At 31.6% G+C, this 26,319-nt stretch overlaps 2 protein-coding genes across 2 annotated transcripts in view; one reads left to right on the top strand and one right to left on the bottom strand.

The window, feature by feature from the left end:
• The window catches only part of LOC132753339 (protein furry homolog-like), a 105,668-nt gene that overhangs the window by 21,530 nt on the left and 57,819 nt on the right, over positions 1–26,319 (bottom strand). Inside the window, exons 42-62 of the mRNA XM_060743779.1 lie at positions 25,296–25,536; positions 24,647–24,858; positions 24,033–24,143; positions 23,517–23,616; positions 22,812–22,909; positions 21,944–22,111; positions 21,268–21,408; positions 20,557–20,710; positions 19,583–19,767; positions 14,598–14,669; positions 14,050–14,067; positions 10,599–10,689; positions 10,165–10,262; positions 8,899–8,916; positions 6,058–6,267; positions 5,472–5,596; positions 4,894–4,913; positions 4,691–4,764; positions 3,931–4,021; positions 3,336–3,400; positions 1,247–1,345 (exon numbers count right to left, since the gene is read on the bottom strand). Coding sequence (XP_060599762.1) covers positions 1,247–1,345; positions 3,336–3,400; positions 3,931–4,021; positions 4,691–4,764; positions 4,894–4,913; positions 5,472–5,596; positions 6,058–6,267; positions 8,899–8,916; positions 10,165–10,262; positions 10,599–10,689; positions 14,050–14,067; positions 14,598–14,669; positions 19,583–19,767; positions 20,557–20,710; positions 21,268–21,408; positions 21,944–22,111; positions 22,812–22,909; positions 23,517–23,616; positions 24,033–24,143; positions 24,647–24,858; positions 25,296–25,536 — 2,391 coding nt within the window. The remainder of the gene's footprint in view (positions 1–1,246; positions 1,346–3,335; positions 3,401–3,930; positions 4,022–4,690; positions 4,765–4,893; positions 4,914–5,471; positions 5,597–6,057; positions 6,268–8,898; positions 8,917–10,164; positions 10,263–10,598; positions 10,690–14,049; positions 14,068–14,597; positions 14,670–19,582; positions 19,768–20,556; positions 20,711–21,267; positions 21,409–21,943; positions 22,112–22,811; positions 22,910–23,516; positions 23,617–24,032; positions 24,144–24,646; positions 24,859–25,295; positions 25,537–26,319) is intronic.
• LOC132753336 (uncharacterized) lies at positions 16,135–19,038 on the top strand. Its single transcript, XM_060743777.1, has 2 exons — positions 16,135–16,236; positions 17,246–19,038. The coding sequence occupies exon 2, from the start codon at positions 17,253–17,255 to the stop codon at positions 18,747–18,749; it is 1,497 nt and encodes a 498-aa protein (XP_060599760.1). The 5' UTR covers positions 16,135–16,236; positions 17,246–17,252; the 3' UTR covers positions 18,750–19,038.

Below are 26,319 nucleotides of genomic sequence, written 5' to 3'. Positions count from 1 at the left end.
ACAGACAGACGGACTGAAAGACACTCTAAAGTTATTTTTTAAACATCCCTGTTATCAAAATATAACATTTTTTTAAATCCTATCATGACTGAAGAAGTTGGAGTAAAAATTACCAATTTCTCAAAAAAAAGTCTAAGTTCAAAAGGGGCATAATTCTGGAAATAGTCTTGCTAGAGTATTGAACACTCACAAAATTTAATGTTGAGTGATAATAAGAAACATTTATATGAAGTTTGAAGTAGATACATTCAGAAAAAGAAGTTATTAAAAAAAAACAATGTTTTTTTCATGAAAATTTTAAGTTCAAGGGAGGTAAATCTGAAAAATTCTGTGCTAGAGTTGTAAACCTTGTCACTTATGATGTGGTTGATGACAAGCAACTTATATTTAAAGTTTGAAGAAAATACCTTAAGAAATAAAGAACTTATAGTGAAAAAACTTAAAAACTAGAATCAGAAATCTTGAAATTCAGTCTATTTGTTGCCATAGCAACCAGAATTTTCAACATAGGAAGATAAGAAAAGGATGTGCATAATTTCCATACTGCCATCTACCCATATGTCAAGTTTCATAAACATATTTTCAGTACTTTTTGTGTTATCACTGGATCCAGGTTATGTGTAAAATTTGCCATATTTTCAGTCTATTTGTTGCCATAGCAACCAGAATTTTCAATATAGGAAGAAAAGAAAATTACGTGCATAATCTCCATACTGCCATCTATCCATATAACAAATTTCATAAAAATATTTTCAGTACTTTTTGCGTTATCGCGGGATCCAGGTTATGTGTAAAATTTGCCATATTTTCAGTCTATTTGTTGCCATAGCAACCAGAATTTTCAACATAGGAAGAAAAGAAAAAGACGTGCATAATCTCCATACTGCCATCTATCCATATATCAAGTTACATTAAAATATTTTCAGTACTTTTTGCGTTATCGCGGGATCCAGTTTTGTGGACGGACGGACTGACGGACGGACGGACTGACGGACGGACAGACAGACGGACGGAGGGTAAACCTAAAGTCCCCTCCGGTAAACCGGTAGGGGAAAAGTCCCCTCCGGTAAACCGGTAGGGGACTAATGAAAGAAAAAGAAAACTTCTCAAGTAGACCTAAAGTACACTTAAAACTTAAAAGGTAAGGACAATTTAGTTACTATACCTCTTGGTTTATTTTTTTTATATTTTAGGATATAACTAGTTGTTTTTTATATATTTTTCTCTAGAACAAAAAATAACAAACCTGTTCAGCTTGGTCTTTCCTCATACAGTAGGTCTCAAAACATTCCTGCATCTCTAGTAAACAATACTTGTGTTTGTCTACCACTCTACTACCAACCAACTAAATATACAAATAGATAATATCATTAAATATATAATATCAATAATGTTCATTAAATAATATAACACCTATGTCACAAAATTTTCTTTTATAAAACATCACTTTCAGCTCATGACCAAAATATTACAATTATCACCTCTACACAGACGATCAATAAGATAATCATGAATAAATCAGTGAGAATTATATTCTATTTTCATTCTGGACACTTTGTTTTTTGTTCCGTATTACGGCGAACCAACACAGTTAATGTCATATAGCACCGGAACTTGAAAGACAATTTTGGCCAACCCTAGGTGTTACAAACTTTAAGCATCACCAAGTGTTAAAACTACTTCACGTGCTGGAGCTAAAAGATGCATAGACTCCAATAATTTTGACCCATTTAGTCACCTCTTATGATTATGCAGGGTTAAACCATGACTACGATTCTGATGTATCAACATGAAAAGGCAACCCCTCAGCCACAAGAGGTGCTTGAACGGACACTAGGACACAATCAAATTGCTTTGAATCGACTAAGAAGCACATAATATGTTAATTATAACTCATTAAGTTAATTTGGATAGACTTGAAATAGCAATTTTAAACTAGAGGATGCTTTTGTAAAAAAGCGCATGTCTCCCCCACTGCTGAGAATAACTGTGAATGGAAACAGGAATGGAAATGGAGATAAAAGAACAGAGTATATAAAACCAGACAACTGATATATCACTGATATATCAATAATAGTTAAATGTCCTCACTGATAAGAACTCTAGTTATCATCCAGAAATGAGAAAATGACCAATGGTCACTGTGACCTTAACCTTTGACCTACTGACCCCATAAACAAGAGGGATCATCTGCTCAATAAGACCAATCATCCTATGAAGTTTGAGGGTTGTAAGTCTAAAGGAACTCTAGTTATCATCCGGAAAGGAGAAATTAACCAACGGTCGCTGTGACCTTGACCTTTGACCTACTGACCATTAAAACAATAGGGATCATTTGATTAATAAGACCAATCATCCTATGAAGTTTGAGGGTTGTAGGTCAAAAGGAACTCTAGTTATCATCCGGAAATGAGAAATTGACCAACGGTCACTGTGACCTTGACCTTTGACCTACTGACCCCAAACACAATAGGGATCATCTGCTCTATAAGACCAATCATCCTATGAAGTTTGAGGGCTGTAGGTCAAAAGGAACTCTAGTTATCATCCGGAAACGAGAAATTGACCAACGGTCACTGTGACCTTGACCTTTGAACTACTGACCCCAAAAACAATAGGGATCATCTGCTCAATAAGACCAATCATCCTATGAAGTTTGAGGTCTGTAGGTCTAAAGGAACTCTAGTTATCATCCGGAAACGAGAAATTGACCAACGGTCAGTGTGACCTTGACCTTTGACCTACTGACCCCAAAAACAATAGGGATCATCAGCTCTATAAGACCAATCATCCTATGAAGTTTGAGGGCTGTAGGTCAAACGGAACTCTAGTTATCATCCGGAAACGAGAAATTGACCAACGGTCAGTGTGACCTTGACCTTTGACCTACTGACCCCAAAAACAATAGGGATCATCAGCTCTATAAGACCAATCATCCTATGAAGTTTGAGGGCTGTAGGTCAAAAGGAACTCTAGTTATCATTCCGGAAACGAGAAATTGACCAACGGTCACTGTGACCTTGACCTTTGAACTACTGACCCCAAAAACAATAGGGATCATCTGCTCAATAAGACCATTCATCCTATGAAGTTTGAGAGCTGTAGGTCAAAAGGAACTCTAGTTATCGTCCGGAAACGAAGAATGGACGGACGGACTGACGGACGGACGGACAGGGCAAAAACAATATGTCTCCCCCCGAGGTGGGGGAGACATAATAATTTCAATTAACATTTTGTATTAGATCTAATATGTAAAAAATTCAACATAGATCATCTTTTTGTGAAAATTAATCGCTTTTTTAGGTAAAAATAGCCTTTTTAAGACTCATACATACCACATCGGTTTCAATGAAGAAATATGGACATTCCAGATGGGTGAACATGGTATCTAATGCCTGCAGTAATCTTAGTTAAGGTCAAAATTAAAATCAATAACTTTGGTTAGTGCTTACATCACTTGCAACAATATTAATTTACCTATACCTCTTATATAAAATGAGGCGGACATGTATACCCCATGCAGTTTGACAAGATGATTTGTTATATTTTGTTTGTTTTGTAAGTTTTAATTCAAAGTGACCACATAAAGGACATATGGTTACTCTCCCAATTTCAAGATGCCCTAGTCCAAGAAAATCACAGATCTACAAACCCTCTGTAAGCTAGGTGAATACTGAATAGCTTTTTCTACTGAAAGAATTCTTGACACAATTTTGAAACCACGGAAGTGAACACAAAGTCGATTAATCTACATTGTTCACAGCTCAAAAGCACTATTTGAAATTAAGTCTTCATTGTAATAAAAGCAAGCGAATTCTACAAATTCAGCGAGGGAAATGCCAATATTTATAGTTTTAGGAATAAATGCAAGGCTGAGGCTTCTTAAATACTTATGCAAGTCAAACTTAAACTAAACTTTACAAAGGATATATAATTGAGCTCCAATGTTTTTCAGTCCCTCTGTCTTGGAAATATAATACACAGCATCTTTAGTTAATGTAGCAAGTCTTCTCCTCAGCTCCTGTAAATAATGTATAAAATACAATATTAAAGTGACATTATGTTTATTTAGTTAAGGTTTAACGTCACACCAACACAGTAAAGGTCATGGCGAGTTTTCAGCTATGCAGGTGGAGGAAGACCTCAGGTGCCCCTCCATACACAAACAGGCCAGGCATGAACAGGTACCTTAGTAGAACCACCAACGCTCAAGTATAGAGCAGATAGGAGTGAATCTTCAAATTTCAAAAGCTCATAACCATATGCATCAATTCTACTATAAGTGTTGCATATCATTTGCACTAATTTAATGTAATATTTAACTAAACATTGTATCCATTATTAAAGCTGCATGCTTCTAGATGAGCCAAAATATGTCAAGGAAATTAAACTTGTGAAAAATGTACTGAGATTTCAAGAAAAGAGTAATCATTTCCATGTTATGTGCGATTTATGACCAATTTTACATTATTTTTTCACAATATTTCTACTGTGTGACTAACGCAGTAAGGGCTATTTTTACATGATGTGACCTCTTTCTGGTAAATTACATGGGTTGTAACTGCCCTTTGCAATGAGTAAATTATTTTCTTTGTTCACTTCGCAATGTTTTACTTTTAAATACATTTTAAAATTTTCATGAAAATTAGCATGAATCTGGACTTGTGTTGTTTCAAAAGAAAACAGTTACCCTGTAAAGTTTGGGGAAGATCTGTGATGTATAAACTGTATTGGTCATAGATGACTCTAAGATGACCTTTGAAACCTGTTGCTTTCACGTCTCGTTAACCTCGTCACCTTGGTTCATCAAGTACACATAGCTGACAAGAAAGTTTTGGAATAATACAGATGAAGCGCTTGCTCCAAGGTAGACTTAATCTGGGTCATCGCTACAGATGCTGTCAACACTATGTCTGTAATAGGAAAGTCCACCTCATTCAGTATATCAGTGTGATAAAAACTACAGTTTGGGTCAACCAATATAATTGAAAATAAATATGCTAATCCACAATATAATATGCAAAATAAAAACAATATCGACAGCTTGGTGCGAAAGGGTTGTATCTCCTTCTTTATTTAATATGAGTTACGACCCTTTCGCACCAAGCCATCGATATGCTTATCATTGATGTTTAAAGCAGCATGCATCCAAAAGACGACAGAAAAAACTAACATTTTAACATTTCTGTTCATATTTTAACATTTTTGCTCTGAAAACAGAAAGTTCGCTTTTCCGCCAATGGATATACCCTCTTTTATTACACTATCAAATTTTTTCATCCAGGTCTTTTTTTCTAGTACCATGTGATGGTAAAGGACAATGTTGTGACCTGTGATCTGGAACGCAGGAATCCAGAATCGTATCAAACATACAGGGAAACAAATAAACTGCTTTGGTTGTGATATTTGCTGTAATTTGTGACATTAAAAATTATAATTGTATATAATTTGTAATATTACTATTTTCTTACACAGATTCAGTCATGGGACTATTTTCTTGCTCCTCCATCAGTCCAGGGTTCTGTATAACAATAACACTGCTAGCACATGGTGTTATACTCCTGTGATGAGGCTCCTCTGGGGTTGATGACACAGACTGGTACAAAAATTAAAAGTATTAGAATTAAAAATCTTGAGTCAATGTAAATTTGTAAAATCAATTTGAAAATTTTAAATTTTGAACTGCCAAAACTAATATTTAAACCAACATCTGAAATCTCAGGAGCAACAGACTGACAATTAAAAAACTAAGAAAGTGAAGGGAAATGGTGGCCTAATGGTTATGGTGTCTACAACTCGAACTAGGGATCATGGTTTCGAGCCTTACTGGGGTCATGACCAAGATTTCTAACATGATACCAGTACTGGTTAGATCCAGGAAGCTGACTCTAAAGAGAGTGGCTTGAACTTGATTCACAATCAATCTTAAATAATGTTTAAACTTAACTAAGAAAATAATTTCAAAGCAGAAAATATAGTTTTATAATAAGATAATATTTGAGAGAGTATTTCTCATAGGGTTAAAATTATCTGAAGGAAAGTATGTTTTTAAATTACCTCCCTTCCCGACAATGTCTCCCTGTCTATATTAATACTCTCCGTGGAAATACCGTGACCGGGGATCTCTGTCAGTGAAAGCTTGCCAAGTAAATTAAGATCTGGCGTGCTGCCAAACTGTGACGACCTGTGTCTAGGATGATCAGGATCAGGTGAATCATTGAATGAATGACGTCTGCTTTGATCAAATGATGTGAAATAATCATTGTCCTGAAAACGAATGGAAAAAAATGAAAATGAAGAATACATAATTATCATAAATGATAATTTTGAAATTATTATTGCCCTGGAATATAAACAATGAACATGAACAAGCTTAACATTGTATCATAATTATGCGCATACAAAAAGAAGGCTTTCATTGTGAATCAAATTTTTTTGTAATATGTGTAGAATGATAAATGATCCAATGAAAAAAAAAAAAAAAAACAACAAAAAACAAATGAAATATCATATACATGTACATTTATACTTTGCTCGCTCGAACTCGGATCGGCAAAATTCCTATATAACACATATTGTTCTACCTTGGATCGCTTGAACACCAATCCCTCGAACTCTCGAACCTAAACTCTGGTCCCTTCGGCAGAAATATAGTGAATATTACATTCTTTTGGGCGACACAAAATGACAACAAAAATTGACATGTTTTGACAGCCAGCGACATATGTTTTTAATACCTCATGGTCATGATAAAGGCAATAATTTAAGGTTAATTGATACAAAATAAGAAGTGTTGTAACCGATTTGTTTGTTATGAAAATATTGTTTATTTGACCTCTTTAGTAACAAAATAATAAAATGAAAATAACTTGTGAAATGTGTAAATGTCAATAAATAAATGATGTTTACCCAGACAGCTTTAATTACAGCCGTGGTTCATGTAACCTGAATTGTAACCATATTATCTATTTATAGATTGTCTATTTATAGACTTGTACACTGTAGCCTCAATATATCGCTCTTCGTTATAACCCTAATCTCAGTATAGCGCTTAAACAATGAATTAAAAAAATAAATCTTTTTTACTGTAGTCATTTACAAAAAAAAACACACATACACTACAGCCTCATTATAACCCTCATGTTGGGTTCCAATGTCTCAACACCACGTTTGAAGAGGCTCTCATTAGAACGCTCATTGCGAAATTACTGCATTACCCCACCCACCGCATACATAATGCCGACGATTTTTACTTACTGTTCAATGAATATCGATAGTATCTTTTTCTAAAACAATTCAATTCATTGTTTAAAATAAAATTTATCCAAAAATAAACATATAAATATATTTTAACAATTGTGCAACAAGTTTTGAAAATGATTGCCCAATCAAACTCAACCAATTACAATATGCATGAATATAGATTAAACACAGTGTACTGCTTAAACTACTTTGAAAACACTGGGAAATGATGTTTTCAACAAACTGATGTACTTACAAACAATTATATTGACGTACTTATAATTCAAACAATGTAAGCTGGAAAAACTTTAGGCCTATGTCCTACATTATAATAGTTCAACCTCAGCTGACTCAAACTACCGATCCCTCAAACAAAAAATTCCACACACCCTCAGAGTTCAAGCGAACGAAGTTTGACTGTTTTTCCAAGCATTGCAGTAAAAGCATCAAGCAACATTTACAACAAATGCCTCATACATATTACTGCATACTCTTTTTTTCTCTAAAAAGGAATAAATTTACCAGTGATTTTTTTTTCAATTTTCAAAACAACCTGTGGCTTTCTGAAGGGGAAAATATGGTGCAATAAATAAGAAAAGGGGAAAATCAAATTCTAACAACTGAGAATTTTCAATTTGGTTTAACAGGCATGGTACATAGCAGAGGCTATCTTCAGGAACAGCTTTCTATCTTCTAGCTGATATAAGTTAGCTGCTGTTAATTGAAGAATGTGCACAGGGCATTTTAGGGGGAAATATAAGCATTTTTAGGGGAAAATATACCTATTTTGGGCTAGGGAAACAGCCTTTATTGGGCTGTAAATTACAGGGGAAAAAATCACTGTTTACCCTGAAGTAATTTAAACATTCGATTCAAATCAAATAAAAAGAATTGTTTTATTAAAGTAACAAAATAAAACTATGATGGAATAAGGTAAAATATGCATCATTATGTCTAACACATTTATGCATACTAATTTTTTAAAGCCATCTATCAATGACTGAATTCTGGGCGACAATCATCAATCAGTTTTTATTACAAATTTTCTTTGAAGTCAGAGTATGACCTAACCATTGAGCTACAGACCTAAATCTTGCACATGGCATATTGTCCCAGATATTCTTTTTTCTTGGTTGGTTGGTTGCATAAAAATTAAAATTCTCTTTTCTTCCTGACTTTATAATAAAACAAGCAATCTATGTTAAAGAACCTGTGTAATCTATTATCTACTGCTGACACATTAAAGTACAAACATAGAATATACTGACTCCACTAAGACATGCAAATGTTAAAATTTCCAAACTAACATATAAGACTGTATAAGTGGTTAAGTTAGCCACATGGAAATATTGGTGAATTTCATGAATGGACAAAAATCACTAAAATTTTCATTGACATAGATATCAACCAATCTGTCAATAAAGTCTATCCTTGCACGATTGGCTTAAATTTCCTGACAAGAAATGTCTGGAATTTTAAATTGGTTAACTTTTCAACACGCAGAAATATTAATTTATACAGAATTGCAATTAGGATAAAACAATTATATTAAACAATAGGGTAACATGTATTAAAGGTGATATATATATATATATATATATATGATATGGTATTCTGTATGTAAGCTCTGTGCTGGATATTATACATGAAACTTACATGCGAGTTAGTGGTATACTGAAACAAATCATATGATATCAGTAACAATACACATAACCAGTAACAATAAATATAACAACAATACCAAAATATAACAGATCAAGCAACATCCTAACCCTCACATCCCCACCCCCCTCGCCCCTAAAAAACCCAACAACAACAACAAAATGAAGCTGCATGCACTTACTGAAACAATATACACAGAGGTCTGATTCATAATGGTGGTTTAAAGTGATATATGCTTAAACTTGAGAATTCACTGGAAAGCATTTTTTACACGAAATATGTAAAATGTCTTTCCATACCAGGATACTAGGTTTTAATCTTATTTTAGTGAAGTAACTTTTCCACTTGGATAAAATATTTTGGCCATTAAAGCATTCTCAAAATGTTTACCAAATTATATGATCACATTCTCAGAAGAAAATTTAGACAACTTTTTAATTTAAGTTAGTAGTTTCCTGCATTATCTCAAGTCGAAAGAATCAATATCAAAATGCCTAAATAAATGTTTCCAATTATGTAAAAACTATACATAGCAAGCGAACAGTAAGAAAACCTAAAGGTATAATAGATAATAAGGATTAGTATATTATGATTTCATAGTTTTACATATTTGAAAGACTTATTGTAGATGTACCTATAATCCCTTAAATATAACACTTTGAGTTAATGCTTTTCATTTTTAGGGTCAGTTTACATAAAAACAAATTTACACTCTAAAAAAATTGAGTGAATTTTTCACACAAGCTATTGGTTCAGACATTGAAATGGAACACTAACCTCGAAAAAAATATATACAATCCCATCATTCAAAAAACCTCAGTAGAGTCCCTTTAATATAGCAAACTGTTTCAATACAAAACAAAATTATCTTAAAGGAACTCCACTGATGCCAAAAAGTCTTAAAACATAGAATTTGTGTAGGACTTAAAAATACAAACATCTACAAAGGATATATGAGAAATATATTAAGAATTCAATTGAATTCGATATTTTGTGCGATTCCTAGCCAAACCTTGAGTGATATTGTTGCCACGCTTTTCTTTTCGGTCATTTTGCACAATAAAAATTATTATTCTGAGTGAGGGAATGATCTGAAAATTTGCACATTAGTTATTGATCCAGACCTTAATCAAATGGTACACAAATCCCGAAAAAAATATTTCCAGTTCCGTCATGTCAAAAGTCATCACAGTGGAGTCCCTTTAAGTTTTGTATGATCAAATTTCTGGTGAAATCAAGGATGTAAGATACAACACTTACATCATATTCTGCCTCGTACTCGCCCAGGAAGTCAAAGTTCTTGATTGTCATTTTCACCATGTCTAACCCGTTACTGTCCACACTGTATATACCATCAGCTGAAAAAACAATTTAATGGAATTTAATAATCTCATCTTCATCAAAAAATATTTAATGAAACACAATTAGGACTATTTCACAGTCTCCAATTGGTAAATGCAACATATTTCAATTCTTTAAATGTTGATAATAGGATATATTCTATATTGTTCACTGGATAAAATACCTTGTGAAAATCTTGTATTATGGAAGTTTGCAGACTTCGTGTGGAATGGTCAGAGCTAAAGTTTAAATTTCACTTCAACATAGAGAACTTGCATTTTTAAAATGTGCAAATTTAAAATTCCAGCCTTGATTTTCACAACTAAACCGATTACCATACATAGGAAACTTACATGACTGTGCAATGTCTGGTATAGAATCTTCCCCACTTGATGCAATACTCTGTTGATGATCCAGGGTATCACTGGACTGGCTGAATATTACCTAAAATATAAATAGTGATTTACCATATAACAAGTTCTGTATAATTATATACCATATAAAATAACATAGCATATACATAAACAATAATAAACCATATAATAGGGTTCATAAAATTACAATCTATATAAAAAAAAATTATACAGTAATACAAAAACAATAATATAATAGGGTTTGTAAAATAACATCCCATATATAATTAACAATAACAATATACCATATAATAGCATCTGTATAATAACATACCATATACATGTAACATAAACAGTAATATACCATTTAATAGGATTTGTATAATAACATACCATATAAATAAACAATTATAATATACCATATAATAGAGTTTGTAAAATAACATTCCACATACATAAACTTTATTATAATATATAATTGGGTTTGCAAAATAACATCCCATATACATAAACAATAATATACCATATAACAGGGTTTATCATAATAATATACCATATATAAATGTTAAACCCTGTTTGACATAAATCAAAATGAATCTTTAAGTTCATGGGAGCAATGCCATTTATCAAATTGTAAAAAACTATGCTGCCCCTGAAACCTCAATGCATAATTATATAAAACTGTTAACTCTAAAGATTTTACATATTATTTCTACATTCTATAGAATAAAATCTATTTAATTGATGACATATTAAGCCGCATATCAATAACTTAAATACATTTTTGTGGTTATAATTACAGCATTTTACTATTTTTTTCTTATTTTTTTTTTACTTAATTATACAAATGAGTAAAACTAGGAGAAACTAAAGTAGAATAAAATAATCAATCTAGTCTTAATAAGGTAACAAATTGCAAATATTAAAAGTAAAAATGTCAAAGGGACATAACTCTGAATTAGTTTTATAAAGGGCAGCAACTCTATATAAAATTTTGAATAAAGGCCATATTCTGTACAGTTTAACCAGTTATATGTCTTTCATGGGTTGTATAACATAACAAAATGATCATATAATTGACTGAGAAATAAATCTATTTTAAAAGAAAAAGAATGCTGTAGAAGAAACAACTAAATAACAACTAAAGTGAGTGATTATTTTATGAAATCTGATCATTTTGTGACTACATATTTTATTTCAAGGTCTCAAGGCAAAGTGTCTTTTAAATATGTACCACATGGTTTCCAACTAGTGCCCCTGGGGGGATTATGTGCACTTTTCCATGGAGAAAATGAAATAAAATAGACAAAAGTTTTGCAATGAGACCTTTTGATAGAGTAAAACAGCTTGAGCATTATAAATCATACAAAGTGAAAAAAAATCTACTAGTATATAAAGATCAAGAATTATTATTCTCATATTAAATAAATCTTGATGAACAGGAAAATGTAACTGGAAAATAAAAGAAACAGAATAATTTTTTCCAAAAAAAATCACTGAAAATACCCTTAATTCCAAACTGTAACATAGCATCAATATATTATAATTCTAGAATAAATACAGGTATTCATGAATACAGGTTTATATTTTTTAATGGTTTTTATTTCTTTCTTGATTATAAACATAACCCCGTTTCCATGGTTTCAAGCAGTAACATACACCTTTGTTGTGGAGGGTAAAACATTGCAAACAAAAGGAACTTCCAGGACTCTTTAACATAATTTTATAACTTTCCAAAAATGCATTAAGGTTGAAAATAGATAAAACAAAATATGAAACTACTTTACAAAGAAGTGATGATGGTGAATTGGTAACAAGAAAATACTAACATTTCATTTTTCCTATGTTTGTGTAGCATATTTTTTAAGATAATATGGCAAATGGAATTATTTCAAAATGTCAGTCTTACACATAATTTTTTTTTTTGCATATTTTTTTTAAATATAATACATGCTTCCTGAGCATTTATCATAATCAATTTTTCATAGCTTAAATATTTGTTTTACTTACATTATTTCATTAAAATAAGTAATTTCATATAAATTTTTTCCCCCATTGAGTAAAATATTTACATATTTATAATATTATAAACCAAACTACTTAGTCACTATGCTTATTGTTATTCTATGTTAAAAAGCCATCTGTAACAAAATCCATTCCTTTTTACTAAAGCTCCTTAAATCTTTAATACATATTCTGCAAATTAATAGACATAAAGTACAGGTTAAAGTTTATCAGTATGTAATTACAAAATTAAATTGGCCGGGCACAACCAATTTAATTGTGTAATTACGTACTGATGAATTTTAACCAGCTTAATGCTTTAAATTATTTTTATAAACAGTTGATTTATTTGAAATACTACAATCCTATTGGACACAAAATAATTTCAAACACTAAACAGTGCAGTGTTCTAACTGTAATCCATCATTATTTACTTTTCAAGACTTGCATTTTAGTCAATATTAGTCCCTCTCTATTATTCCACAAAAGCTTTTCAATTACTTTATTACAGAAAAGACAATGCCTTTGCACTCAATTCATTTTTAGAGAAGCATCTCCTTTGTTAGAGTATTTAAATGGCAAAAATTAATTTCTGTCAGAGACTGTCATAACTTAAATAGAGATATCTAAATGTAATCATGCACAAATATACAGAGTCCAGATGTCTACAGGAAATATTTGTAGAAATATGTACATGTATGCTCCTTAAAATAGCCTCTTTAAATAAACACCAATAAATTTGGCACAGAAAGTTAGAATCAACAAAGAGTCTATGTAAAAAAACTTATTTAATACTTGTTTAAATATTTTGCTAATCTTCATTCATTAATTCTTTTATCTTAACCTAGAATATTTATCAGCTGACTAAAAAAAAAAGAATACAGTGGTCATCTGAGTGATCTTGTTTATTTCTAACCACATCACATTGTATGCATGTGCAAAAAGGTCAAAGTTTTCTACAAAAACAAAGTATGTGTCTATTTTTTCCTCAACCTTTGACCCATAACAGTTCACATCTAATTTCATAGTGAACTTTGACCTTTTGCTTAAACCAGCATCAATAGACTATCAAAACAACAGTCTGTCATGTTCTAATGTATAAAGGTTATTTTTAGCATTGAACCCATTATGACCTTGACATTTATTTTGGTGACACCAGAAACGTCAGTCCAAAAACTGTTCAGTAGACTGATTTATTTAGTAGTGATATCCTTTTAGCATTCAAACTTATTGTTCAGAAAATGTTTAAAGTTTTTATGTACATATACTTAAAGCAGCCTTGACCTTTGACCTATACACCCAAAAATAAATAATAAAGGTTACCTTTTAAACAAGAACAAATGTTACATTAAGTTTGAAAAAAAAATCCCAACCGACATTGAGCAAAACAATATACCCCTTCTACATGGAAGATATGTGTAATAATTGTTTGTATTGAGTTTCTTACCTTCATCAAAGAGAGTTCCTTTATTTGCAGAAATATAAACATTCAAATATAATGGTTCTTTTTAAGCTTGATAATAAATTCTAAATTTAAATATGTTCAGGCAAAACAAAATCCATGTATGCTAAATAGTGTATTCCTTTCTATAGTGTTCACATTATAACATGCATGTTCACCTAGACTATAAAATTATTAAAACAATAATTTTTGGACTATCATCCATCTGCCTGCTTTCAAATATTAAAATCAATACAGTCAAACCTGTCATAAAGATTATGTAAAGATCTTTCCCATGAGAAATCCTCACCTTATGCCCCAGTCCTGCTCCACTCCTTCCCCCGGCCCAATTTTTTTTTTAAAAAATTGATAATCATATATTTTATAAATTTGAAGAAATAACTTGTTAATAAATCTATCTTTTCCCTTGTTTCAACAGTGGCCTTTTAAAACAGGTTTGACACTACACACAACACTGTTTTACCACTTGTAAACAAACTAGATATCAAATGATCATATATAAATAACAAGTATCCTAGTACCATGCTACTTACAGATGGACTCTTTGGTAACCTCTTTTGACCATAACATGCCAGCAGTTCTGTGAGCCTCTCTCTTGTTCTCGCCTGAAATACATTAAACATCAACGTGCTTACAATGTAACTTAGTTAGATATCTTTTTTTTGTGTGATATTAATCATCATTTGCAATGTTCATGATACCAGCCTAATTTGATATTCCCTTTTAAGTTCACAGAAAAAATGATAAATAAATAATACATGCTATACAACAAACAAGTCAACTTTAAGTGAAATGTCCCAATTTGTCTGAACATGACAACAAAATTAATGTCTACATAAATAAAGAAAGAAAGACATAAGAACAATTCACAGTATAGTTAAGGCAAAATATTTGATCCTTGACCTATGATGACCTGTCCTTTACTTTAGTCTTGTTGTACTAAGACACTGTCCTGATCATTCATGACTGGTCAGTTTTCTACGGCATGTCAGTAACTTCATATTCATGAGACTTTACTATTTACATGTGGCAAATCAAAACAATAACATCAAGTATCATTCACATAATCATAGTATAAGGTTTTCTTGTCGTGTGATGACATGTGTAGAATGACGTAATTTTACTGTTTTAATGAATTTGTAATTTCATATGCTTTTGTAAGAAACAAGTTACAGGTGTAATGATATAAATTTCCATGGAAAATTGTTTTATGAAGGTAAAGAGTTTAAATTATAATATATGGAATATGGTAGAATATGCAAGGAAAAATATCTTACATATGTTTGCGTTTTGGATTGGAAAATCCGTCTCGAGGGGACCCGCCCAATGATAATAATCATAAATTGTTCAGTACAAAACTGAATTCTATTGGATGTGTTCACATCTGTCAAACCTATATTAGATTATGTACTAGCTGAGTCCAATACAGGTTTTGCAACTGTGTATGTGCCCAATAAAATCATTGAATAATGGAATAAAATCACTATACTATTCAACAATGTATAATGTTATAATATTATTCAACACTAATATACAACATTTTGACAGATCTTTATTATTTCTAGTACAATATAGATTAGATATGGCTTTCTTGGACTCGGAAAATGAAAGCGATGCTAGACAGAGTACACTATCGATTTGATATGATTTTTTGGACAATGCTAGGTAGAATACAATATGGATTTGAAATAAGATTTTTTTGGGAAAAAAAACTGTAAATTGACAAGGCTAGATCCAATAATGATCATCATGTGGTGCAAACACTGGAAGTTTATTAAATAGATTTCAACTTGTAAAATAAACAAATATATCTTATGCAGACAATTTTTCTTAAGACTAGGATTTTGTTCTAGTTGTTAAGACACGTCTATCAAAGCTATAATTCAGTATTTTTCTTTTAACTTTAAATATCAAGATCAATGACCTATTCATCAATGTTAATCATTAATTGTTTTATTTTTCTTAAACTTAAATATATTTACCACAGATATAAAACAATGCATTGACAATTGCTTAATACAAGATATCAAACTACATTATATATTATGGACAATAGCCAACTTTACAATCAAGGTGGAAATAATAGCTTTAACCTATCTTTGCATAATATAAAAGTCAACATTGTGAAACATTTTGAATATAATTTTGAATAAAACCTCAGGACATAAAAAGGTAATATTCTTAAATTTTTTTATAATAATTCATTAATAATAGTTATTTTTTATTACAAATATTACAGCACTGGTTTTATTCCTTCAGCAAGCTGTTATTTTCAAGTATTTTTATTTTATTATATTTATGAATGGAAAAAAAAACCAGATAAGAGGGGCAAAAATTTGCAGTATACTTGAGCAAGTCTTAATGGCAAAATATGACCTTCTCAGTTAGTCATTTTTTAAAACAATGTCCTTCTGAATCATTTAATTTAAATGAAGTTTAAAGTACATGTAACTTAAGTTTGGAATGTATATGACACATAATTTAATATAGGATGAAAATATTGCAAATAACTTGTTACATTTTATTGTTCTTAAGAGGATATTTCTTCGTTTCAGTGTGGAATATATTTTCACGAAACATGATAAAATGCCACATATTTTCCCCGAGCCGGGACGGCGAGTGAAAATATGTTGCATTTTATAATGTGGAGTGAAAATATATACCATATTTCACGAAAATGAAAAACTAACCTTTTTATTTAATTTCATTAGCAAAGAAAAATGATTACGAATCCCCTTGCTTGCTACGCAACTGCAATAATACAGCGCGCAGTTATATATTATTTTTAGACGCGTCTTTTTGGCGATACTTTGTCACGTCACGTAAACAACTCTTTTAACATCTGTACAGCGTTAATAAATGAATTGAAGATATTGGTGTTCGGATTTATTTTCTTAGTTAGACCATTTTCTATCATTCTAGAAAGTTTTCAAAACAAAATTCAACAAAAAATTGCTTTGTATTTATCAGATTTTTCAAGCAAAATGGCGAAAGAAGTCCCTTAAAATAAATATGAGTTTTGACTCCACCCTCTTTCCTATTTATATTTCATATTTATTTAAAAAAAATATATTTGACTGATATAGCACCACATTTCATTAAAAAGGTATATTTTTTAAATATTTTTATAACAAACCTTTTATTATAATTATTATTGTATGTTATATTTCATATATTTCAGATTAGTTATGGCTGTCCAACAGAATTCTGATGACCTAACAGAACCTTGTCCTAAACATGGCAAGGAAGTCATAAAATTCTTCTGCAATGACCATCAAGTTATACTCTGTCGTATATGTGTTTCCCTTAAACACAACGGTACTTGTAAAGTCAACTACATACCAGATATTTCTGAGCAGGTCATCAACAGCAAAGAATATCAAGACATGCTGAAAGCCATGGAGACTGCATCCGACCAATTTTATAAGAGAACAGAAGACATAAAGAAAATGACAGCAAAATCTGATAGTTCCTTGACGGAAGTATTGGCAGATATCAAGAAGTTCCGACAAGAAGTCAATCACTGGTTGGATGAATTGGAGAAAGCAGTTGAAGATGAGGCCATTGCAATTCAAGAACAGAATGAAAAGAATATAAAGACAGTTGAAAGGGCATGGAACGATATTTCCCAATCTATGATGACATCATTTAATTCTATCCAATACCTTAACACATCTAAACAAGCCGACAAACTCTTCATGGAACTCAAACTTGCAAACCAAATGATTGAAGAAACCAAGAGAAGCTTTCTTGATCAAACAGATTTTGATTTAAGTCAGTTCAGCTTTAAGCCAAGCAATACACTATCAAGCCTGCTCAAAGAAGAAAAGTCGCTGGGTGAAATATCCGGCAAAAATTTAAACAAAAAAGGTTTTCAAAACACTGCCCAGATAAAATCCAGACATGCTTCACATCAGGGAGAAATCTGTGTGAAAACATCTAAAGATAAATATGCATGCTGTATAACTGGGATGACTGTCTTTACTCCTGATATTCTTATCATCACTGATGAAACAAATAACGCTGTCAAACTGGTAGATACCACAAGTCAATCTGTCACTGATCAAGTACACCTGGAGGATCCGCCACATGATATCACCATGGTAACAGGTGCAGAACTTGCTGTCACACTGCCAGCAATACAAACTATTCAATTTTTATCAGTCTCTAAGAACAAACTGCAGATGAAGCACAATTTGAAGGTTGATGGGAAATGTCACGGTATAAGCTGTTACCAAGGTAAACTGGTTGTGTCATTCTGCAATCCAGCTAAGTTCATGATTCTTGATAGAAATGGAACCGTACTGAAAACACTTCAGGAAGAATCTATTCTTAGCCATCCTGTTTATGTCAAAGCCAATGAAAGTTCTATCTATGTGTCTGATAGCAAAATGAGATCAGTTACAAGATTTAACTGGCAAGGTGAGGTGACTGGTAGCTATGGTGATTTGGGTGAACCTAGAGGTATGGCACTGTCAGACGATGGTACTGTCTATGCCTGTGACTGGCAGGGAGATGATTTAGTGGAGATATCAGAAGACTGTTTAACGGGAAAGGTTATAAAGCAACATCACATGGGTCTAGAAGCTATTTGCTCATGCCCCGAGACAAGTACTGTATACCTAAGCTGCTCCTCTGATGATGAAAGTTATAACAACTTTCTTCAAGTCTACAAGCTGGATTAGATTCATTATTTTGGAATATTTGATGAAGGAAATGAACTTATAAATAAATCAACATCTATTTAATTTCATATATAGACATACATCATTAGATAGAAAGAAGTTGTACCTTTTTTGCATTTAACTATTAAATTTAGTAGGCGTACATGTCTATCACTTCTTTTCATTCTGTTGATTACTACTGAGCATTAAATTCTATTTTGTGAACATGTTTGTAAATGGCGTTGCTCAATTTGTCTAGTAGAAATAGTTAACATATGTGAGATATTTTTTCTTGTATATTCTACCATCTTCTATCATATCTTAAATTCTTAAATAAAACCATTTTCCATGGAAATGTCCTTTAATGTTATTTTCTTACAACAGCATTTGGATATACAATGTCATTCATAATGGCAAAATGACAGAATGGAGTTCCATTCTTAAATACACCAAAATGACTTTATTTTTACATGTTTCATTCATAAAATGCTCTAAAATGACGCTGTTGTATAGCACGCAACTCGTTGTTTCAGCATGGATAAAAATATGGAAACACCAGTCTGATGTGCCAGAATATCTAAAGTTTAATGATTTTATTATAATTTCTGACTTCATGTGAATGTTTAGGTTTACAATACAACAGCTTTTTCTGTAATTTCTGGGTTTTCAGATAAGGTGTTTCACTTATTTTATTACTGTGATTATGATTTACTCCGTTATGTGTCAATTTAAGACTTTCACTACATGATTTAACAACATGTATTCCACAATTGTTTTGGGATTTCAAAATGAATAATTTCGGACATAACATACAATGATACAGCCTTAGATAACAGAACAATTGAAGACCATACCTGTGAATTTTGTGGTTTCTTCCAGCAAGTATCAGCCTCGTTACCGGATCCCTTCCTACTCAGAGATGACTGATTACTAGGTGTAGTTGTATCACTGTGAGGGGAACCATGTAATTCTTGATTTAAGTACTTCCTCCCAATGATAGAAGTGCCAGATAGATCAACACTGAAGTCAAGGGTTCTGCCTATATGTGTAATATACAAATGGCATTTAAAGCAGCAGCCAAATCATTAAATTTCATTTAAGCAAAATAAATGGTCAACGAAACAAGGGTTATATAACCAAGTACGCATATTGATAAAAATCTCAAGGATAATACTCTCCAACATAAATATTAAATAATATTTCATAAGCAAGAACTTGTCATCTAAATTCTTTTAATTGATGAATAAATGTCTATGTTCAGTACAAATATTTAATTAAAGAGAAAATGTTTAAAAAATTAAGAAATCAACATCACACACTTTGATATAAGAATGTTTTGAAGAAGTAAAACAGTAGTCTTTCCTTTATGCCCTTCCACTAACAAATTGATGTATAAATTGAAATAAGGTATGGTCCAGCTAAACATTGGTAGTTGATCATTTCAAATTACATTACAATGAAGGGTCTGTTTCTAGTGAATTAATTTAACAAGAGCTGTAGGTAGGAGTGTGCTGGACTATTCTCAGGGCATGACAGTAAAACATGAGCATGGATAATTGTTCTATGTCAAGAAAGGCTATAATTCTTTCAAAATCCATGGCAATGTTAGGGACCTTTAACAGTGACCTCCTATCATGCTCTCAAATAGGTATGTGAAGTTCCAACACATTCCCTTTAGTAGTTTTTGAGATACTTACTTGCAAACAAAAACTTAGCTGAGTACAATAGCTCTCCTTATTCTTTCAATAGTAAACCTAACAATTTTAAAGCCAAGAAAATAGCTTTTGTGTATTCATTAACAAAGCACTGAAGAAAATGGTCATTTTACCTGGCAACTCTTTCTTATGTAGAACATCAATCTCGGCTAGAGATCTATGTAGAGCGTACGTCTGTTCTGATGTACTAGAAGCAGCTGCTGTAAGTGTTGAAGACCTGGCCACTGCAAGCTTTAATATCTTTATTGCTTCTTTCCAATGGGGACCCTGAATTCAATATTTCAAGTTTTAATAATTCACATACAACAGAATGAAATGCAAACATTCAAGATCTATTTATGACTAGATTATAACTTTATTTATTTCTAAAAAAAATACCATTTTCATATTTAACAGATATTTCTTTACGAGTTCATCTAAACTTCTAATCTCCTAAGGTTTATATTTTTGTTAAAAACTGAATACAAAAATTACTCTTTGCCATCAGTCACTATAAGCTGTAAGTTTCGGGGTAACAACTGGCTAAAAATACCCTTCATGACACCTTTATAAGTCAGTGGTAAATTTAGGTCAGTGGGATTGTGTAGAGACAATTTCAGGTCGAATGTCAGTGAAAGAAGGCACAATAGCTCCTAAAACAATACGAAACTGATTATAACATATTGTATGAATATCGTTGTACAAGAATTAGTAAATACGTTTAAGTAAATAAACAAGTCAATAAGCATTAAGGGCCAATTTCATTAAAACCACATACATATACTAAAAGTTATTTTTTGATTTCAATGTAGATTCTGATTTAAAATGTTAGTGTAAACAATTACCTGAACATGTTTGGAGACCGTGTAGAACAATTCTTGGTTGAGAACAACAGATGGCTGAGTATTTAAATCTATATAATGTACCATACAATGTAAAATCTGTAATACTGCTAACTGGTAACTATGAGGACCTTTTTCTAGCACCTGTAATATACAACATTAAATGTAATAATGCCATTATAAAAATATATACTCTTTTCTACTGAAATGGTTTCATGTAGAAATAATAACATTGTTTCAGGTATCTCAATGAAGTACCCTTTAGTCTATATATCTTCCATTCACGAAACTTCATAATACAAACTAACTCAGAGTTTCAAAGCTGTCTCTATGTTATGATTATGGAATCTCACTATCTACCAACTAAGTCTGAGCTATTTTTTGTTTGTATATATATTATAATTAAAATATTTTTTTTATTTATAAATTAGGTCAGAAATAGTTTTCTGTCTATATCTTATAATTTACCCATTACATGCTGAATTTCTTGAATGAATTCACTGTACCAAACACACAAAACCTATTGCATCAAACACATAACTTACTGTACCACATACATGAGCTACGATGCATCTTTTTCTCGTCTTTCACACAAACAAAGCTCACTCTCAGATTTTCAGAATTAATTAAAGCAACACTCAAACGGATGTCAACTTTCCTGTTCAAAGAATAAACTTACCTCTACAAGAAAAGAAACCATGGAAACACTGGCCTGTACATACACATCATGTAAATATTTCACTACACATTTAGTCCACTGAAAACTGTCTTTACCAAATGTTCCTCTGCTGTAAAGGGACATAACTGTGCCCAGATTATTTAATCTGTCTGATTTCTGAGCACAAATCTGTGAATATAAAAATACAAAAAATGTAATCAATAACATCAGATGAGAAAACAATAAAGGACTTGTGCCCCATTTTCTATAATTATTTCAAATATTGATAAAAACAATAGCAATGTATCATTTGGATATTCTTATGAAATGCTGCTTGAAAATAATGTTGATAAAGTTTTAAGTGATGTAGAATGAATATTTATATGATTAATAATAATATTTTGTTCTATCTGCCATATAAATATATATGAAATATCCCACATCTCACATTTGCCAACATTTTCCAAGTATGATTCTGTCACAGTTCTTTGTCATGCCTAATACTAAATATTTTCAGAATAATTATTCAATGTATAAGGACCTTCAATTATTGATTATTTCACTTTATTAAGACATAAGTATGGATTTTTACCAGATTAAAAGGCAGGCCCTACTCTATATTATTGGCACAAACAAGACATTTTGTCGCTAGTATTTAAAAGGTTAAAATAACTTTAATTCTGCGCTACTTCAAGACTATCATATTTAAGAGAAATATTTTAATGAAAATACTCTCTTAAAAGTATCACTACTTTATTACCACTTCAATTTCCAAATATGTACAAAATATATATAAGCCTTTAGTCATTAATTCTTTAAATTTTATTTTGTACTGGCTATAAGTATGGTTTTGTCCAGCTATAAAATATTCACATAATTCTAAACGAACCTGTGAAATATGGTCAGCAGAGTCTCTACACAACTGAGAAGGATTTTCATAATGATGAACCAAGTATGGTAACAGAGCTATCACATTCATGGGAAAACCTGCAAAATATGAAACATGGTATATAGCCTGTTAAACACTTCTTGTTTCCTCCTATACTTACATACAATAAGTAAAAACAAGTAATAAGATAAAGTATTATAACAGAAGTTTTCAACATAATAAACATCACAACTTTGGGGACGACACTATTTGCTATTTAATAAACCTCAGATATCTGTAATCATACCTCATTTTGGTCATGTGTTACTTTAGCCATTTATCAATGCATTATTTCAGGCTGGCAATTCAGATGGGTAAAACCCACCCAAGTTACATAAGCTCCAAAGATAAGTTTCTTTCTTGGAAAAAATACTAATGCAAAGCTACTACATTATTGATTCAAATTATGAGATGGCACTATCATATGACACGAAAGTATACAGCACACTAATATCACTGGATTTGCAAATCTGGTTGCGGTTATCATCATTCCACTTGAAGTTTCATCAAAATCTGCTACATTGAAGCTGATCAATTATAAATAAGGAACAGATTATTCTAAGGATTCGGAAATCAATTTTCTATCATGGCTGTATTATCAATGGTGTGATGACAAACATGCTTCAAGTTTCACAATGTTTCAAAACTTTTAAACAAAAAACTTACCATGGCTGCCTGTAGGATCTACAACAGAGGAGTTAATACAGACTGTCAACCTGGTCAGTAGCTGCCATGTACTTTCTGCTGCAATCTGTGATGTACAACCCTGTAACATAAAAGTGTAATATATTTACATTTTTATAGCAAAAAGAGCAAATAGTAAAATGTTGTATAAAATATGTTCTACTCAAATGAGGACATGATAATATTTCATATATCTGTGATAATATATTTCAAGAGATCGTGTTAAATTCTTAAGTTCTGTAATTACAAATGACTAAAACTTGATATTTATTTTCTAAAATTACAAGCTATTTTGTATTTTACATTATATTTGCAGTAATAATATGACTTTTGCAACTAAAATGGAGCCACACACCATTTTGTTGACTGATTAACTTAATTTTATCATATTAAAATCTCTAAAACTGACCAAACTCTCAAACAGACCTAGGAAATTCAAAGAAGGCCAAGTTTATTTCACATAATTTCTGTAATACACGGGGGTTAAAGGGTAAATACCTTAAGCAACAGTGTTTGTACACCAGGAAAGTTGGTCCATTTAATTTGTTGTTGTATCTTCTCCAGTTTCTCCCTACACTCTGGTCTGTCTGGCTGCAAGTGCTGTAATATCTGTAAGTTTACAATGAAACATTATGAAATGACTAATCCTGGCCATAACTGATTATAAATGAACAGAGCCATTATTGTAGAAGAAGATAACTTATCATAAAGTATCTCTTAGCTGTATAATGTATTCTTACATTTGAAGTTCATTTTTATCAACCCTTTTCATAATAACACAACACATCTATACATTTATACATTTTGTCTTCTGGAAAATCTGTTTGAACCATAAAAGTCTTCTAGTCTCTGTGTAGATAATATTACCACAAAGTTAATGTATCTATTTGTGGGCTTTATTTCAATCAAAAGGATAAATATTATATCTCAAACTATTGTGAAGGATTCTTTATTTTTCTTTTTTAATTATAATACGCATCAAGACTTTGAACTTTGACCTACAATATAATTTCTGTTCTTTTACTGAGAACAATATGACATATGCAAAACAGCATGCTCTCACTTCCTCAAAGAATGCCAGCATGATACGTCATTTGCCAGAATAAACTTACTTTATCCAACAATTTGGTTGCCAGTAGAAACTCATACTCGTAGTCGGACTCCAGCAGGGACACAGCAATCCAGAACATCTGAGTCATGATGGTCAACTTATCCTCGACACCTTGTTCTGTATTCTTCAATGTTTTCTCACTACGAGACCTTGGGACATTTGCTTTTAGCCGCATTTCAAGATCCGTACCACTTCTATTTTTAGCATCTGTCACTGTTACAGATATACATGTATATGTACCTTTAGTTATTCATTACTTTTTTTCTCACCCTAATAATACTGAAATTAATACCATAGTGGTTAATAATTTTCCTGTAGATTTCATAATTGTACCAATCACTGTATAAAGATTGATGAACATAGTTTTATTCTTGCAGTCAGAGAATCATTCTAATTGTTTTTACATGATTAGATTCTTAGTTATTATCCCAATAAAGACTCAAAATTCCAAAAAAAAATCAAGTTTGTAAAGTTTTTAAGGTATCTACTTTCAAACATTCATAGAACATAATTTTTACAACATGACGCTTCTTTATAACAAAATATCTAACATGTAACTTTACTATAAAGCATTATGTATGAAGCTTAAACTTTTTAAAAGTACCCATTATGCTGATAAATTCATTACTGATTAAAACAAAGAGACTTACTGCTTGATACTTTACTGGCCACACCTTGTGCAGCATAGCTAATACTGCGCATATGTTGCTGCTGATAGGGCTGCGTTTTTGGTGCCATCAAAACACCTCTTCTTGACTCCGCCCCCACTTGGCTCTGTGCCAAATTTGGTGTAGACATGAAGATGTCTCGCATGAAATCGATAGGTCTAATCTCAAGGTCAACATTATCAACTACAGCCTCCAGAGTAAGAATAATTTCAGTCACATAACCCTGAAAGATACAAGTAAAGGCCTTTTTTTGTAAAAACAATGAAAATATTATGTGAAGTAATGTAAACTGAAGAAAGCCCTTATTCTGTAAGACATGACTTCTTTTGCTTTGAAGTCAGAACATTCCATTAATAGTTTCAACAGATTTAAGTACTACAATACCTTATTTATATGCATTGGTTCCCAAGTCTTTCTTAAATAAAAACATCTAGAAATATGGATATTTAATAGGATAGAGAAACTCTAGAAATCTGGATATTAAATTGATTAAAGGAACTATACTCGGGCCATGATGGCCCTAGATCGCTCACCTGAATTATCAAACTCATCCAAACAATTACCTAGACAAGCATTCTGACCAAGTCTCATGACAGGTGAGTCAAAAATGTGACCACTACAGTGTTAACAAGGATTATCCATATTTGAGCAGTGCGACCTAGTTTTTTACCCAGGTGACACATATTCAAACTTGACCTAGAAATCATCAAAACAAACTTTCAGACCAATTTCCAGGATACTTGGATCAAAACAGTAGCAACTAGAGTGTAAACAAGATTCTTCTATTTTAAGCTCCGGTGACCTAGTTTCACATGCGATTTCGAACTCATCCAAGCAATTACCTAGACAAGCATCCTAACCAAGTTTGATGATAATTGAGTCGAAAAATGTGACCACTAGAATGTTAACAAGGTTTTTCCATATTTGGGCGGTGTGACCTAGTTTTTCATCCAAGATGACCCATGTTCGATCTTGACTTAGAAATCATCAAAACAAACTTTCAGAC

The sequence above is a fragment of the Ruditapes philippinarum genome, unplaced genomic scaffold, assembly GCF_026571515.1.
Source record: "Ruditapes philippinarum isolate M1 unplaced genomic scaffold, ASM2657151v2 ctg2528_1_1_1_1, whole genome shotgun sequence".
Classification (NCBI taxonomy): domain Eukaryota; kingdom Metazoa; phylum Mollusca; class Bivalvia; order Venerida; family Veneridae; genus Ruditapes; species Ruditapes philippinarum.
Note: the sequence above shows the minus strand (reverse complement) of the source record. Positions and strands in the feature narration are given on the sequence as shown.

Bases quoted from the DNA above. Each gene is read 5' to 3' on its own strand.
- LOC132753336 (XM_060743777.1), top strand. From the start codon at position 17,253: ATGGCTGTCCAACAGAATTCTGATGACCTAACAGAACCTTGTCCTAAA.